Source organism: Bos taurus, chromosome 18 (assembly GCF_002263795.3).
Source record: "Bos taurus isolate L1 Dominette 01449 registration number 42190680 breed Hereford chromosome 18, ARS-UCD2.0, whole genome shotgun sequence".
Taxonomy (NCBI): Eukaryota; Metazoa; Chordata; class Mammalia; order Artiodactyla; family Bovidae; genus Bos; species Bos taurus.
In genome coordinates this window covers 44,864,605-44,880,985 of record NC_037345.1, presented here as the reverse complement: position 1 = coordinate 44,880,985, position 16,381 = coordinate 44,864,605, and the positions used below count along the sequence as shown (strand labels likewise).

At 42.1% G+C, this 16,381-nt stretch overlaps 1 protein-coding gene and 1 pseudogene across 2 annotated transcripts in view; one reads left to right on the top strand and one right to left on the bottom strand.

The window, feature by feature from the left end:
- The first annotated feature begins 1,434 nt into the window (after window positions 1–1,434).
- LOC107131419 (large ribosomal subunit protein eL30-like) lies at window positions 1,435–2,159 on the top strand (annotated as a pseudogene).
- Window positions 2,160–8,488: 6,329 nt separating this feature from the next.
- Window positions 8,489–16,381, bottom strand: part of UBA2 (ubiquitin like modifier activating enzyme 2) — a 30,700-nt gene continuing 22,807 nt past the window's right edge. Inside the window, exons 14-18 of one of the 2 annotated variants that reach the window (XR_812760.4) lie at window positions 15,529–15,625; window positions 12,719–12,824; window positions 11,038–11,174; window positions 9,717–9,778; window positions 9,274–9,351 (exon numbers count right to left, since the gene is read on the bottom strand). Coding sequence is in view for 1 of the 2 variants with exons in the window: in NM_001083381.1 (NP_001076850.1) it covers window positions 9,170–9,351; window positions 11,038–11,174; window positions 12,719–12,824; window positions 15,529–15,625 (522 nt within the window). In the remaining variant the exon portion in view is untranslated. Of the gene's footprint in view, window positions 9,352–9,716; window positions 9,779–11,037; window positions 11,175–12,718; window positions 12,825–15,528; window positions 15,626–16,381 lie in introns of both variants that reach the window. The other variant, NM_001083381.1, reaches the window with a different exon arrangement.

Genomic DNA, 16,381 nt, shown 5'->3' with positions numbered 1-16,381 from the left:
GGAGGGGCGCGGGGGCTGGGCTGGGCCGCCGGGCCGTGCGGCTTGGAGCTGGCCCTCGAGTGCAGGAGCGGCCAACTGTGTGTGGCGCCCGGTGAGGGCCCGGCCTCCGTCGTGCGCCCCGACCGTCGGGCCGCTGGAAAGGTCCCGTATTCCAGCAGGCTGAGCAAGAGGCGGCTCCCCCGGTCCAGGCCAGAGAAATATGAGCAGCTGACAGACGTTTCCCACATCCTCCCCCATCTTACTTTCCTGCGCCGCCACGGTTTCAAGCGCTGGGCCGGACAAGTTTGGCCTTGGGCAGAAGCACAGCGCCCGCCCACCCCAGGACACTGGAGACCACTGCGCGTCTCTGACATTTGCGCCGCAGCATCTCGCCTGACTTGACCCCGAGACCCCAGCCCCTCCCAGGGCCATGCTGCTGCGCACTGGTTCCGCGGGTGTCCCCACCTGCGTGGTAGGGAAGGCGCCTTGTACTAGGAGTTGCGGCTGGATGGAGACTGGTCTCCAAACCTGGTCACTGGGCACAAGCGCCCAAGGCCAGACGAGGCCGGAAGCAGGCCTCAGGCTAAGCCAGTGAGCGGGGAAGCCTCAGTTGTGACCCAAGGTTCAGTCACCAAGGGATGTGAAGAGTCCTCCTTTCTCCAACACCTGCCTACAGGGGCTTAGGTGAGACACCAAGGAGATGCTACTTCTGAAAGCACATCCTGGGACCGGATGGGGCCTTTGTGGGGGAGTAGGGGGAGACGGTGGGGGAGGGGAAGGAAAGATGACTAGGGCTTTGTCCCCCAAAACACAAGCTACAAAGTAGTTGTCACACATTTGAAACAGCTTGTAGGGAAGAAAAGCAAACCATTTTCTATCAGGACCTGATGGATCCCAGAAAACAACCTTGAGTGAAAGAGTTCTCTTACTTCCAGGAGCTTCAATCCTCAGAGAATTCAAGGAAGGCAACTACAGTGCCTCGGGGAACAGGGAGCCTGGGTAGGGAAAGGTCCCGGTGCAGGCTGACCAGGGCATCTGGCCTCAACGTTGAGGAGCTGACTGTGGCCCATTCTCAGCTGGCAGGGGAGCAGTGTCTGACCCAGCTACTCCTCCCTCCTTCCACCTTTCAGAGCTGGGAGAATTCCAACCCCTACTCCCCAGGCTGGGTGGCAGGGAGGCACAGGTAGGGGCAAGCCCTTTGTGGGGAGCAAAAAATCCAGAGGCTCCTTCTGGTGAAAAATGATCTTCCACTCCACGAAAGGAAAATAAATTGTCAACAATAAGGTATGATCACATTATCTACCACCTAAAAATGGAAATATTGGCAACACTGTGGGGAAACGTGTGCATTTTACTGGTAATGAGTGTAAGCTGGTACCTCCTGTCAGAAAGAGCAATTTGGTGTTAACATCCTCACAAACAAAAACATTCTTGAAAGCAGTAATGCTCCAAGAATCTATTCCGGGCAAGTAATCCCAACGCAGATGACAGTGTAGGCACAACTGTTTATCATGTTATTTATGTAATCCATACAGTCCTAGAATCTCCAGCCTTTGGAGCTCAGAGGGAGCTCTCTGCCCTCCAGTGTAACTTAAGTTCCACCCTTATCTGCCCACTTAGAGCTTTCAATATTTAAATAATATATTGGCGTCCAGGGTCAGCTAAAGGGCTTTCTTAAATAGATAGACAGATGACAATAACCACGGACACACTGGAACAGAAACAACCTAAAATATGTTTGCTTTCTGGCAGTCGTGGCTTGGCAGCTGTTCTTGGCTGGGGGACATCCCACATCTAAGACAGGAAGCTGGTGGCAGCAAAGATGAAAAAGTTGCTGGAGTCAGTCCACTCTAGGCTCCTAATCATTATGAAAAGTGGAAAGTACTGCTGGGGTACAAGCCAACTCTGAAAATGATCAGACAAGGCAGAACAAAAGCAGATATCCTCCACAATGTCTGCCCAGCCTTGAGGAAATCTGAAATAGAGATCTACACCTGTTGGCCAAAATTTGTGCCCATCACTACTGCAGTGGCAATAATATTGAATTGAGCAGAACAGGTAGAAAATATTACGGAGTTCCAACACTGGCTATCATTATTCTAAGTGATCATGTTTAGAAACATACCAAAACAGACTGGTGAAAAGTAAATCACACAAAATTATTCTTTAATAAAGTCGGCCAGAACCTGTTTAAATAAATATTCACTGTTCAACATTAAAGTACTTCCATGAAGTGGGAAACTCATTATTTTAAATACCTTTAAAATATTTAATACCGTGGGGAAGCCTACCATCATAGCACGAAGTGGATACAAAAGTAGAACTTGAAACTGTACGCTCCCCTTTATACATTAACAAGTGTCCCAGACCCCATCTTCGTTTCCTCACTAAAGGTATGTCTGATCTGTTAGCTGGCTCTTTCTGCCTGAGAAGTGAAGGGCCCCTGATTTATAGCATTTGCCAATAACACCATGGTCAATTTTATGTTTTTATTTAAAAATTTTTTTCCACTGCACGGCACAGAATGTGGGCTCTAATTTGCCAACCAGGGTTCTAACCCTCATCCTCTGCAGTATAAGTGAGGAGTCCATTAGACCACTAGGGAAGTCTTTCACTAGGGTCAATTTTATTTATTTTTTTAAATATTTATTTGTGGCTGCATTGGCTGTTGGCTGCCCTATGGCATGTAGGGATCTTAGTTTCCTGACCAGGGATCAAACCTGTGTCTCCTGCCTTCTAAGGCAGATTCTTAACCACTGGACCATGAGGGAAGTTCCCCCATGATCAACTTTAAACTGCCAATATGGTGTTGTTAAACAGAGTTGGAAAGAAATAGGTATAATCAGTTCTTGAAAGCTAGAATAGAGATGGCTCCAATGACTACTGCCTGCATCCCACTGCTGGGAAAGTTTCACAACAGAACTGCTGGGTCTCTGGTTCTATCATTCTTTCAAGTTAACTAGAATCTTCTGTCAAGACAAACCAACACTCAGAAGGCTAGAACAGGACATGTTCAATCGAGTCTCACACCAAATCCTGAGCCACCATCTTTGTTTCTAAGCCTGATCCTATCCAGACTGTCTACACTAACAGTGATTTTTTTTTTAACAGATCCCATTGTCTCTCCTTGTAGTCTAGCTTCCATAAGACCCCCTTATCTGTCTGTAGTGTCTGTATTTTCTGGACCCCAAGGGCTTCCCTGGTGACTCAGATGGTAAAGAATCCTCCTGCAACGCGAGAGACTTGGTTCAGTCCCTGGGTTGGGAAGATCTCCTGGAGAAGGAAATGGCAACCCACTCCAGTATTTTTGCCTAGAGAATCCCCATGGACAGAGGAGCCTGGCAGGCTACAGTCCATGGGGTCACAAAGAGTCGGACACGACTGAGGGACTAAGAATGGCACAATTATGATCACAATTCAGGGGTTTTCTCAGTCTTGGGATACACTCAGATGTCAATCAAATGTGGACTAAGTAACTTGGGTTACAAGGGAAGGGGATGGCATGCAAACACCACGTCTAAGAATCGCTGAGATCCACATTCCTCTCCCTCCCCCGAGCTTGCAGCAGTCTACCTTTATAAAATAAGTTTTCCTGGGGAGAGCAGAATCTTTCACCTAAAGCACATATGGACCCTTCCCAGCTCAGCACCGGTGTGCCAATCCTATTAAAACACTGCACTAGACCCAACATGCATGTTCTGCTTAAGCCACTGTGAGGTTGTCCACTGGGAGTTGTGCCCAAAGGGATTTTTCCATCCCTCTTTTCTGAGGTTCAATTCTTCCTACCAGATTGAGTCTACCAACTTCCCTTGGTCCTAGACACCCTTTAGGCCTCTCTAGGGGCACAGACGGAGAAGGCAATGGCACCCCACTCCAGTACTCTTGCCTGCAAAATCCCACGGGCGGAGGAGCCTGGTAGGCTACAGTCCATGGGGTCGCAAAGAGTCGGACATGACTGAGCGACTTCACTTTCATGCATTGGAGAAGGAAATGGCAACCCACTCCAGTGTTCTTGCCTGGAGAACCCCAGAGATGGGCGAGGCTGGTGGGCTGCCATCTATGGAGTCCAACAGAGTCGGACACGACTTAGCAGCAGCAGCAGCAGCAGGGGCACAGAAGTTTCAAAGCCTTGATAACTAGAGCCATGGACAGCTGGTTTCCCAATCTAAGAATTAGGGTTGGGTCCTTATCCTGCATTCAGGAATGGCAATTTATGCATTAACTTTACAGGGCAAAACCCCCAGTCAGTCTGCAGCTCCATGGGGAGGAGCTATTTGGGGATGCTACAGCTTTTGGAATCACATTGAGCATGAGGTTAGTGTTGATGACTTGCAGTACTCCTAGCTGCTGCCACTGGGACCAACTGGAAAGCTTGCCAACCAAAGATGTGGATTCTCAGATCCTCCTCCCACTACCTACTGCTACAGTAAGAAGTTACGTTTTTGTGTACACCAGCCCTTAGTGTCTTATAACTTTCGAAGACTTCTATCAGACCGGCAAATTTGGCAAGGTTTTCCAAATGAAGCATAGTGCAAAGTAGGGATGCGATACGTTTACTATCTGAAGCTCTGATACTTTGGCCACCTGATGTGAAGAGCAGACTCATTGTAAAAGACCCTGATGCTGGGAAAGATTGAAGGCAGAAAAGGACAGCAGAGGACAAGATGGTTGGATGGCATAACCGACTCAGTGGACATGAGTTTGAGCTGGTGAGGGACAGGGAAGCCTGGCGTGATGCAGTCCATGGGGTCGCAAAGAGTTGGACACAACTGAGTGACTGAACAATATGTTTATAAAATGAGTGAACAATGGTGTGCACAATGCCTACGTCTTCTGAGACTGATCTTCTGAGAAGGAACTCTCGAAGATTTCTAAAGTAAATCCTGAGGAACTTCTTGGAGCATTATATATTCTAATATTGATATAATCTTTCCTCAGTCTTTCCCTATGTAGTAAGTTATCATTTGTTGCAAGATTTAAAGTTTTTAAAACTGTTATAGGGAATCCCCTGGCAGTCCAATGGTGAGGACTCTGCGCTTTAACTGCTGAAGGTCTGGGTTCAGGCTATGGTTGGGGAACTAATAAGATGCCATAAGCTGCATGGTGTTGCCAAAACAAAAACAAAAAAAGCTTTTATGAGATACATTTAGCAAAACTTCCAAAAAATGTTACCAGGAAATAACTGTCTTCAATAATATAAGCAAGTGCACAGTAGCCTCAGAAACCTGTAATTCAACTCAGTTGCTTATTTAGTGAAGCAGTTCAAACATTTCTCAAATTTTTGGCTAGAACTTAAATTACATGCAGGAAAAACAAACGAAAAAAAAGTCCCTTCTGTATGCAGAATACAAATAATGTATTCCCAGCATGAAAGGGTCTATAAAAATACTTCACTAAATATATCTTGCAAGCCAGTCAAATGGATTCTGGTCCTTAGCTACGCTGCTTTACAAAGGAAATGGGAGATACTCACATCTGCAAGCCACAATGACTAGAAACACGTGCCAACGTTTCTTCCCTGATTTCTCTGGGTTTTAAGATTTGCTTTTTGTTTATTACAAGAGGTGTAAATTTGCCCATGATCCTGGGTCATAGGAAACAATGGGAACAATGATGGGGGAAAACAATGGAAACAGTGATAGACTATTTTGGACTCCAAAATCACTGCAGATGGTTGACTGCAGCCATGAAATTAAAAGACGCTTGTTCCTTGGAAGAAAAGCTATGACCCACGTAGACAGCATATTAAAAAGCAGACATTACTTTGCCAACAAAGGCCCACCTAGTCAAAGCTATGGTTTTCCCAATAATCATGTATGGATGTAAGAGTTGGACTATAAAGAAAGTTGAGCACCAAAGAATTGATACTTTTGAACTCTGGTGTTGTAGAAGACTCTTGAGAGTCCCTTGGACTGCAAAGTCAAACCAGTCAATCCTAAAGGAAATCAACCCTGAATATTCATTGGAAGGTCTGATGCTGAAGCTGAAACTCCAATACTTTGGCCACCTGATGCAGAAGAACTGACTCACTGGAAAAGATCTTGATTCTGGGAAAGACTGAAGGCAGAAGGGCACAAGAGAGGATGAGACGGCTGGATGGCTGACTGAACTGGGTCATAGAGCAAGTCCACTTCAGACATATGTGCCACCAACAGGCGAGTTTCAGAAACATCGATCACGAACCAAGTGTGTTATGGCAGCTTCCAAGTGGACCACTAATCTACTGGAAGCAACTGGTTCTCTTGACTTCACTAGAGGATCAAATAAAAGAGACTTCTTCCTAAGTCACAGCCTAGCAATAAGGATGAGTAAAGCTGAGTTCATCAATGCCAACCCAGGAATTGCTGTAACACTTTCTCATTCCAACTGGCATTTTTAATAATCTTTATTACTTTTCTGATTCCAATCACAGGATATATACTCAGTACAAAACTTGAAAAAGTCACAGAGACACTAAAGGAAAATACAAAATATATCTCCACTTTTATTATTAAAGTTCTCAGAGAAAAGTTAGATGACACAATAAACAATATATATAGGCTCCATTGAGATCCAATGTTGTTTTTCTTCCTGTATTTTGTATTTTGCTGAGCCATTTAGAAGTTGTAGTTATTGTGAGCTTCATCTCTAATCTCTCTCAAGGACAACGGCCTACATAACTATAAGAACAATACCATAGCTAATAAAGTAAATCCATTATCACCCAATTTGTTCCATTTTCAAATTTCCAATTGTCACAAGAATCATTTATTTTACACTTGAGTTCTAGAATGTCACACATTCTGTATTCATCCAATTATTTCCCCTTAATGTTTAACTCATTTCTCTACTCCCTCTGCTTTCTGTTAGTTGGAAGTCTAGATGCTAAATTCAAGTTACCTTTTGGGGTGGGGAGGGGCCTACGTGTTGGATCCTTCAAATCATCATCTCCTATCAGGAAGCACATACCAGGCTGTCCCATTAGTGATGCCAGGTTTGATCACTTGATTACAATGATGATAAATCAGTCTATTGTCAAGACAGAGAGCTTTTCATTTTTGCAAGTTTATATAGCAACATTTGAGCACTCCACTAAGATTCTGTTCCTTAGGAGCCTTTTGGGTTTTGCATCCACAGATGATCTTTGCCTGATCAGTTATTCTGTTAATGGTTCAGGCTCTCATTAAAATACCAAATCCTTTCATGGTACCTGCCAAGTACGCAGCATGACCTTTGGGACAATGGACTCTCTAGGTAGACTTGAGTCACCAGACTGCTCCCAATGAGGCTGGAATATGGTTTGTCAGACTGTTTCAGGCTGAAGCTTCTGGGGAAACATGCTTGTCAAGCCCACTTCCAGCTCCATAAACTGAGAAGACTCACGTGGGAAAACCATGAATACAAAGGCCAGATCTAAAGTACCTCCACACTCCAGGGACTGAGTTGCAATTTGGATCTTAGTCTAGTTAAACAAGCCCACTGCGGTCAGGCCTGCTTTGCTGATAAACCCAGATTTTATAAAAACAGAAACTGCTGGAAAAGTACTAATAGAGTTGTTGCAAAACTGAAAACCGCTGGTCTGCCAAGAGAGAAACACATCTCTACAAATCACACTGGCATTTAGTACCACTATACATTCACATAAGAAAGAAAATAAAACATAAACAAAATGCTAGAAATACACTGTTGATAACTGTGCTGAAAAAGGCAGGGTGGATGAGGTTTAAAGGGATGGAGAGCATTCCAAAATTCAGATTTTCTCCAGAACTCTTCAGATTTCAAAATTTCAAAACAGGAGATGACCATCAGTGACCAACCAGTTAACCAAAATTTGCTTCTGAAAGGGTATTTCAGGATATTCCATCTTTATCTGTAACACAGTTCTGTAATTTCAAAAAAATTCTTTTTCTGGAGGAAAATGAAACCTTCGTAAGCTGGATGGCAGAGTAAGAATTACACAATGGCAAACAACATAATGAATTACTAAGTTGAAATTTCATTGACTGTGGCCAAAAACACCAAGGCAGAGGTACAGAACGGGGAAATCAGCTTCATGGGTTTCTGTTATTTGAAAACTCCAGGCTCATCTGCAGGAGAACAGCCTAGGGGCCAAGGCGTTCGGAGGTTCAGGAGATATGAGTGTTGATCCGTCAGACTGGCCTGGCCACACGTGCTGGTCAGAGTTGGGCCCAGAAGGGTACATGCAAGAAGGGCCTTGGATGACCTGGGGACACCCAGAGTGGAGGAGACTTGCCATGTGGAATCTCAAATCCACGACTCCAAGGTACTGGGGCTGAGCAAAGATCACTTGAATGTTCTCAACAGAAGGCCCAAAGTTTACAATCATTTAAAAAGCAACATGCCTTTAAAAGCTGTCTTTTAAAAAGTACTCATCTGTGGTAAACAGTACTCATCTATGGTAATCCATTTCTGAGTTAATTTTCTAAAAGGAAAGAATATAGTATGCCTGCAGCAAATACAATGTATAAACCCAGTAAGGCAGCAGAAACATGAACTGTGCAGGCATGTATAACAAGTATGCAGATGTCATTTATTTGGTCCATAAGTACAGTATAGTTGTATTTGAGTTTTACAAAACATCAAATATAAATAACCTGAAACTGTAACAATACACAAAAATTGGCTTCTTACACAGACATACCAGGCAGTACAAGCTGAAAACTTGAGTAAATTAACAACTGTTTTACATTAATATACATAGTGCCAGTTAACATTTAAAAACAAGTTTCAATGCATAGCACTCGATACTTCTTTGAATCTGTTTCAGTCAGTTAAGAGTATGAAAATGGTTAGATCTAGGCTAAAAATAATTCTTCTTCTAACCAAAAATAAAGGCATAATATTTATAACCAGGTATCAACTTTACTAAACCACAATATTTTAAAACTGTTAAATGATACCGAAGGGTATTTACATTAAAAAGGCAACATGCACGGTGTTGTTTCATCTCATGGACTGGTTATGCACATACTTTGTTCAAAGGGTTTTAAAACTATATTCCTACTTTCAATACAGCATACTGCAATGTTTCTAATAGTTCTAGCAAAATGAATGCTTTCAAAGGGAGCAGAATCATCTTCAAGTCACTGGTGTCAATATTTTCCCTTTGGAACAAAGGACGTAACAAATAACCTGGTTCTGCCCAGAAGGCCTTAATGGAGTAAGAGGTTCCGTTCAGAGGCATTTCTGTTCAATCTAATGCTATAACCTCATCAAGCTCCTCTGCCTGCTCTATGCGTGACCTTTTCGCACTGACACTCTCTTTCTCATCTAGCTTCCTCTTGCGACTTCTTTCTTCTTCACTGATATCAGCATTATTTGAGGGACCTTCTTCATCCGAATCAACTATGAGCACATCATCTTGCTCTTGTGCTTATTTCAGAAAAAAAGGGGGAAAAAAATGGTTAAAAGTGGGGGGCGACTAGAAGCTCACTACAATTTTATGTACATGAAAAACTACTCTTCTAACATACATCAAACTTCAGAATGACTACCCTCAGGGAACCCTTGCTTTATACATTACGTATTTCTGTACTGTTTCACTGTTTTGTTACAAGCACCTATTTCTTTCCTAATCAAAACAAAAAATTTTAACAAGCATTATATAATTCAGAGGAACTGTTACAGTTCCTTGTTTCTATTTCTCCAACAGAAAAGGGGAGGGTGCGTATCCTAATATTCGTAGCAGTGATAATAGTAATAAACAACAACAATAACAACATATACATAGCACTTACAATGTGCCAGGAACTGTTCTGAGCACTTTGCATATACAACTCATTTAATCATCACAACCACCCTATAAAGAAGATAACATTATTATCCATTTTCCAGAAGAGGAAAAGGAGGTACAGAGACTTGCCCAAGGTCACACAGTAGTAGCAGAGGATGGGATCGATTAAAACCCATGAAGTGGGGCTCTATAGTGCATGCTCTTAACTTACACTATGGTTGGAATTGTGTCACCCACCCCCGACATTCCACTAAGTCAAAGGCACAGTACCTACCTTACTGCTAGTCTCCAAAACCTAGCCACATAGTGGAAAATAAATGCACGCTGCAAATTATGATTTTTGTAAACTACCAGTCCTTTCCTCAAAATAGGAATGATGAACCTTTCTATTTTTCGGGGGGGAGGTGGGGGGTGGAGGGCAGGGGCGAAGGGTCATGAACCCATGGCCCACACACTCTAGGCCAGCAGTCTGGACTTCAACCTTTTTGCCACCAGGAACCAACTTCATGGAAAACAATTTTTCCACGGATTGAGGGTGGGGAGATGGTTTGGAGATGACTCAAGTGCATTACATTTATTGTGCACTTTATTTCAAATCTAGTGCCACTGCTGATCTAACAGGATACTGGTTGATGGCCCAGAGGTTGGGCAACCCTGCTCTAGACGATCTCTAAATTCATTTTCACAATGCTCGGAGAACATCAGAACCAAAGAAGCACTGATATTCCAAAGAATACCAAAGACACAGGGTCAAAGAAATGAAAACAGAGAAGGAAAAAATGAGTAACTTTTGGTTTCCTGACACTAAAGAACCAAGAGGTGTGTGTGTGTGTTTGGGGGGGTGGGGGGTGGTGCAGGTAGTGAACATTCACACTGGAGTACAGTAAAGCACCAACACTGAAAACCCAGGAAACAGAGCTTCTGATACACTCTACCAAAGTCACTGGTTCTGAGAAAACTGAAATGCTGTACTTACCAAGCATCTGTTCACTCAAAACAGTCAGATGCACTGATTCACTGTCCGCAAAAACATGCATATAAAATCCCAAAGCAGTACTACTCAGAATGAACCATCTTTATGCACTAGTACACTGACATTTCCAGTTGTAAAAATAAAATGTATCTATTTTCTATAAAAATTTTACCCAGTCTTAAATATCTTCATGGGTTATACATTCAAAGTTCCATTAAAACAATGCCGAACCAACACACACCTTTAGTAGTCCTGTGAGTAGTTCTATTTTATGGTCAATGTTCATAAGACAATCAGTTTGTTGTAAATAGTCCTGCTTGGTGGGTGACTGCTGGCTGGGGCTGTGACTCACCTGTGGATGTGGAAGGCTGAGCTCCATCGTCGCTGCCATTGGTTATGCTTTTGGCAGCATCTTCAGCTTGCTTGGGCCCCACTTTTTCTGGGGCATCACCAACAACTTCAAATTCAACATCCTTTCCTAGGTCTTCACTGTAAGGAGAATCACGTACTGTAACACTGAACCACTGCTATGACTATTTACAAAAGCAAAGGCGCACCAAAGAGAAACTGTCCTCAAACCTCAAAATGTGTATACTACATACACACCTTTTATTTGTGTGTATACTACATACACACCTTTTATTTGTGTGTATACTACATACACACCTTTTATTTGGCTTCTGATTTTCAAAGAGTTAAAAAAAAAGACTACATCATAGATTTTTATGTATTCGAAGCTCAATTCAAATGGTCAATAACAGTGTCCTTTCAATTCAGGGAAAAAAATTTTAACTTTTATACCTAATGCAGAAAACTTGAGTCAAAAATTGTGAGGCCTGGTGTAATTCTTAGGCATTTTTTCTTCAGCTATATGAAAAGATTCTATACATGCTCTTCTGATCATAACCAGAGTAATTTAGTGTTTGGGGGCAGAGTTACACAGCTTCTCGATTTTCCTCCATCTTCACAGGCAGCACTCTGCTTTTGTAATGAGTTCCCAAAAACATGTACAAAAATTTAACGCATGAAAGTCAAACAAAAGACTTACATATTATAAGGGGGGTTCTGTTCACAGAGAGCTAAAAGATATGATAAAAAAGACCCTAATTATGCCTCCTCTTTTAGACATCAACTGATATATTTCCATTTCATTGTACATGTCCTTCCACAACTGAACACAAGCACACCACTGACATCCAACTGGTGTGTAATTGGGGCCAGAGATCACCCCCCAGCAAGACCTATCTCTGACTCACCTGTCTCATTTTATACTATTATTAATAACTCACATTCAGTTTTTCCTGCCCTTTCCTGCTTTTTATAAACTAAGTATATATAATGTAATACTCTTGAACAATTATACAAGTTCCGTACATTTGGGTATAGATGGCAACACTGGCAAAACACATCTGTTAGATATAACCTGAAGAAATGAGCCAGGGTACAGCTTAGAGGTATCAATGAGCATGAACCAACCTTGTTCAACAGATAAGCACACCAAATGGAGAACCATCTGTATTTACGCTGTGCTACATATGTACAAATATCCTGTAATACAAGCAGTATGGATACTTTTAAAATAAAGTGGGCAGGATATAAAATAAAGTAAAAAGAAAAAAAATGTGACTCAGGAATCTATATATGGTAATTTTTAATGCTCTCTTGTTACTGTTCCAGATCACAATGAAACATTTGTTTTAGGGGAGAGATATTTCTTCCTTCCAAATTTTCTATTCAGTTCAACTATGAAAAGGAATGTACCCCTGATTATAACTATTCACACACCTGCATTTCTACCCTCTCTAGGTCTTTCTGATCAGCTACTACTGATGAGTTACCCTCAAACATTTCTTTCTGGATTCTCAGATTTTTCTGTAGGTCAAACCTCAGGGAACTTAATGGCCAACTTGAGCATATATATGGTGCAGTTTCAAATGAAAAGTAGGATTTAAGGGTAAGAAAACATTTTCTCTCCAATTTTAAGTTTATATATTCAAATAACTTCTTACACTTAAAATATTAATAGTTCCTACCTATGAAGGATGTTGATCAATAAAGTGTAGTCCTGAAGGAAGTCATCTGCTTGAAGTCGGCTCCCATTTCTAATTCCAAATTCTGACAATTTCTTGTGATTATTAGCTAAAAAATTTTTAAAGAAATTTAGATGCTTTAGTTATATCTCCATGAAGCAGTCAACCTTAGTTTTTACAAGATAAACCCCCTGCTATAAGCTGAATTGTATCTCCCCAAAATTCACATGCTGAAATGTCTCAGAATGTGACTGTACTTGGAGACAGTACTTTTTTTTAAAGAGGCGTTAAGTTAAAATGAGGCTGTTGGGGTGGACCCTAATCCAGTCTAACTGGTATCCTTAGAAGAAGCCAAGGAGAGGGGCCTCAGGAGAAACCAAACCCGTCAACCACCCCTCCAACATCATCGCTGGACCCTTTCATTAAGACTTCTAGCCTCTGGAACTAGGATAAAATGTATTATTTACGTCACTTCCCTGTGTGTTTGGGTGTGATGGCCCTAGTAATCTAGTTCACTAAAACATCAGGCACTTAGGAACTCAGCCCTGAAAACTCAACTACCAAAACTTCAAGGAAACTAAACTGAGAAGTTCTGAGAAACTTCTCCCTTTGAAACCAAATTAATATGGAATCCTACAGCAGTCAATGACAACTTTTAGAATTGTTCAAAATATACTATTTCTAAAAAGGCTATCCACAATATCAACCATCAGCCAATTTTACAATTCAGTTATTGAATTGTAAACTTTTATTTCAATAGTTTTTTCAACATAAATTTTCTGTATTTCTCAATGGACAGCCAGAGAGGTCCCCCAAAACTAATCACTCCAACTCAATTCTCTCTTCCATGTCATTTCTGCTAAATCTGAATAGCCCCAGGATGGAGCACATGATGCCAAGCATCCACTAGCACTCAGTAAGCCTCTGCTACATGGATTATAAATATTCCAGTGAAGAATAAACTCTCCAATCAAACTTTTGGTGTTACCATCTCCTCCTACCTATTCCAGGGCCTTCCTGCCTTTAACCATCCTTTCTCTCCTGCATGTTCAAATGCTCAAGTTTCATTTACAAAACCGCCTCCTCATTTAGCTCCCAATTTACACTGTCTCCTCACAACAGTAAGTCTGCTTTACTGAGAATTTGCTCTTGCCTACGGACTGTATAGAATCTGTATAGCCACAGTGCCTGGCACAAACAAAGTAAAATGTATTTTAAATTCTTAAACTTTGCTTATAATTTTAAAACTTATGTTGTTTTCTACATAATCCAATGGATTCCCTGGCAGCTCAGCTGGTAAAGAATCTACCTGCAATGCAGGAGATCCCAGTTTGATTCCTGGGTTGGAAAGATCCCCTGGAGGGCAAGGCTCCCCATTCTAGTATTCTTGCCTAAAGAATCCATGGACAGAGGAGCATGGTGGGCTACAGTCCATGGGGTCACAAAGAGTCGGACATGACTGAGCAACTAAGCACAGCACAACTATCTTTTTCTTCTTCTTCTTCTTTTATACCTTTTCGGTCTACCTGGAATGTCTCTGCAGAACAGTTAATTCCTACCCAGACTTCCATTTCCAAGCTCTTTCACACTCACTCAAATTCCACAGCCCAACATGTTCAAAAGGGAAACAGTCTCTGAGCAATTCTATCCAGGTGAATTAGCATCACTTCTGAAGCCTGAGTCTTGGCAATAGTTCTGTCCAAGCCAAACAATGCTACTCTTCCTCACCAGTGCTCTACATTCAGACTCTGCAAATCTCAAAACTGTCATTTGCTTTTGCGTTAGTAAAAATCCCTCACTTCCCTCAGTTTTTTTCTAACTGGCTCCCCACCTCCACTGTCACATCCTTGCCTTACTCTTCTGCAGATTACACATTACGACCCTGCTTAAACCCTAGAGGGAGCAGGGAATCGGCGGGGGGAAAGATACACACACCCATATACTACACACATGACACACAAAATCCTCAAGCTGCACCACTGCTGCCAACCCCACAGCACCCTACCTTCCAGGAAACACAACAGCTGGTCATTCCTAAAGCCCTTTATAGTGCTTTATAAGTGCACGCCTTTGCAGATGCTGTTCATTCTGCCCAACTGCAGACTCTCCCCTCTCAGTTCTTCATCAAGAATTGGCCCAGGAGTCCTCTCTCCTGTGATATGCCCCCTTGCCCTGTTAACCTTCCCTTTACAAAACTTCATTCAAACTTTGTACACCTTCCCTCTACAGTATTTCTTAGATGACACTAAATCTACTTGTTGCTAATCTCTCATCTCCTTCTAGGCTGTGAAATAGCCAGGGACTATTATCTTATTTATCCTTGAATTACAAATATCTATGACTATTCCTATAATACAGCATTTCAAAGGCTCGGAATAAATGCTCTCTCACCCTCAACAGCACATGTATTCTGTGGTAAAGGGTCACATTTAAGCCACTTAGATTCTAGACCAGTTTCCATTTTTAAGGTCCTAGCCTTTAAAAGAGCTGGCTAGAACTAATGGGAGGACATTTAGTCATTTTTTCTTTTTGGTGAAACCATATTTAACTAGAATTTTAATAAAAAACAGACTACTAGCCAGCCAAAGCACGACCTCCAATTACTTACGACCCAATATCCCCAAATTTCTGGGCAAGAAACTATAGCCAAAAAGAATCCTGACACTCTCCAACAAGACAGATGAGGTATGGGAACTTCAAAGTCCATTCAGATTGACCACTGTGATCCTCAGTACTGTAAACAGTAAATGGAAAAACTAATGTGCACCCCTTCACTCAGGGTGAGGGTGAGGGAACAAGGCAATGTATAATACCTTCTGTCTCTCCCTCTTCTGAAGATATTAGGATTGTTCCTTTTCCATCTTCAATTTGGACATCTGGTGCTACCATAGCAAATTTTTCTTTCACAATCTATAAGGAAAAAAATTCAAAATGTTAACATATGGAATTAAAGACCACAAATAGCCTAGACTTCTTATAAAGGCTCTTAACTCTCTCCTTCCACTGGAATTCACCCAATTACCTCATGCCTACGTTCTATCTGGAGAAGGCAATGGCACCCAACTCCAGTACTCTTGCCTGGAAAATCCCATGGATGGAGGAGCCTGGTAGGCTGCAGTCCATAGGGTCGCTAAGAGTCGGACACAACTGAGCGACTTCACTTTTACTTTTTACTTTCATGCATTGGAGAAGGAAATGGCAACCCACTCCAGTGTTCTTGCCTGGAGAATCCCAGGGACGGGGGAGCCGGGTGGGCTGTCATCTATGGGGTCACATAGAGTTGGTCACGATCGAAGCAACTTAACTGCAGCAGCACGTTCTATCCCATGTTTGACCACTGATGAAGATCAGGTAACACTTCCTCCAGATGGGGACTAAGAACTCTTGGCTGGCTCTTGGTATTTTGTCCTTCCCAGCAGATTAGGTACTAAGCTAGACACTTGACATATTTTATCTTACTCTCTATTACAACTCCATACTGGAAGATGTTTTATAGATGAAAAACTTCTCATCAATCTGATTCTCTGATAAATAGTTTTCCCCTTCCCAAGCTCCATCTCTTCCCAAGTTCCATATCCCCTTCACAAATTCCAAGATGGATCAGGAGTGATTAATACTATTAAATCTTACCTGATCCTAAACAAACAAACCAGCCAAAAAACCAAA